Source organism: Cephus cinctus, unplaced genomic scaffold (assembly GCF_000341935.2).
Source record: "Cephus cinctus unplaced genomic scaffold, Ccin1 Ccin1_scaffold0675, whole genome shotgun sequence".
NCBI classification, from domain to species: domain Eukaryota; kingdom Metazoa; phylum Arthropoda; class Insecta; order Hymenoptera; family Cephidae; genus Cephus; species Cephus cinctus.
Window position 1 is genome coordinate 21,239 of NW_014333302.1, and position 1,314 is coordinate 22,552.

The 1,314-nt window shown below is 41.2% G+C and overlaps 1 protein-coding gene across 1 annotated transcript; it reads left to right on the plus strand.

Annotated features, from left to right (window-relative positions):
* Positions 1 to 376: 376 nt before the first annotated feature.
* On the plus strand, positions 377 to 1,096 carry LOC112494620. Its single transcript, XM_025086874.1, has 2 exons — positions 377 to 534; positions 585 to 1,096. Exon 2 carries the CDS (start codon positions 611 to 613, stop codon positions 1,094 to 1,096), a length of 486 nt encoding a protein of 161 aa, XP_024942642.1. The 5' UTR covers positions 377 to 534; positions 585 to 610.
* Positions 1,097 to 1,314: the final 218 nt, after the last annotated feature.

Sequence of the window (1,314 nt, forward strand, 5' to 3'; positions counted from 1 at the left end):
GACCCCAAAAACATGTAGTCCACCTACTCTGGTCTCGGGTGCCGGCGATTGATTTTTGTGGAGCTGTGTTATCTACGTCGGTAATTTACCTATACCGGGCAGGATGGACAGCACGGGCGAATACGATGAGTATCGGTACTCTGCGTGCAAAAAGCCAATCAAAAGCCAAGTAGTGCGATGAAAGACTTGTGTGAAACTGTTTTACCACCCTACATGTGTGAATAAACTTGATAGGAATCATGAGTTGGTAGCATGCAGTGGTCCATTTGGAAAATTCAATGCTGAAGAAGAAAATCAGAAGACATCGGTGCCGGCAGCAGGTAGTAGCAGAGATTGAGTGTCATCAGTGGGGTCAATTGGGGGAAGCAGAGGTATGAGTTCCTCAGCAACGGTTGACATGAAAATTGACTGGCTGATAAAAACAGTGAAAGCAGTCAAGGACGAAATCGCATGCAAGAATGAAGTTAAGAAGATGATCAAGGAAGTAGTCGGTGCAGAAATAGAAGGTCTGAAGCAGCAGATAAAGGAATTGAAAAGAATGATACATGGAGAAGGTATGAACGCCGGAAAGGCAACATACAGCGAAGCAGTGAAAGAGAAAAAAAAAGAAATGGTGATTATTGTCAAACCCAAAATCCAACAAGAGAGTGAAGCCACTAAAAGAGCGATAAAAGAGAAGGTAGATATCAAAAATATTACAGTGGGAATAACGAAACTAAAGAAAGACAGTAAAGGAACTGTGATTTTGGGATGTGAATCGGGAGAAGAAATTGAAGTACTGAAGGCTGAAGTTCAAAATAAAATGGGTGAGGGTTTCAAAGTTACGGAGTCAACACAGATGAAATCGAAGATAAAGATAGTAAATATAGAGGAAGAGGAACTAAACTTAACAGATGAAGAACTAGTTGACACAATTAAGACGCAAAATGGAATAGAGGAAACAGAAGGAAGAGAGTGGAAAATAGTGAAAAGGCTAACCAAAGGAAGACAACAGGAACGTAATAGAAGAGGACCCATCGAAGGCTCAATTATTCTGGAAGTGGACGAAGCAACACACGAGGAGTTACTGAGCAAACGTAAACTCAGCGTGGGATGAAGGAAATGTCCGGTGTACAACCACGTCAATGTAAAGAGATGCTCTAAATGCTGGGGTTATTTACCATATAGCGAAAAATTGTAACAGAGAGGAAACCTGCTACAAGTGCGTCGGTAATCATAACGTAAGAGAATGCACGATGAATAAGAGTAAGTGTGTAAACTGTACGCACAAAAACCAATCGTTTAAGGTCGGTCAATGGAGTTTTTATTACATAG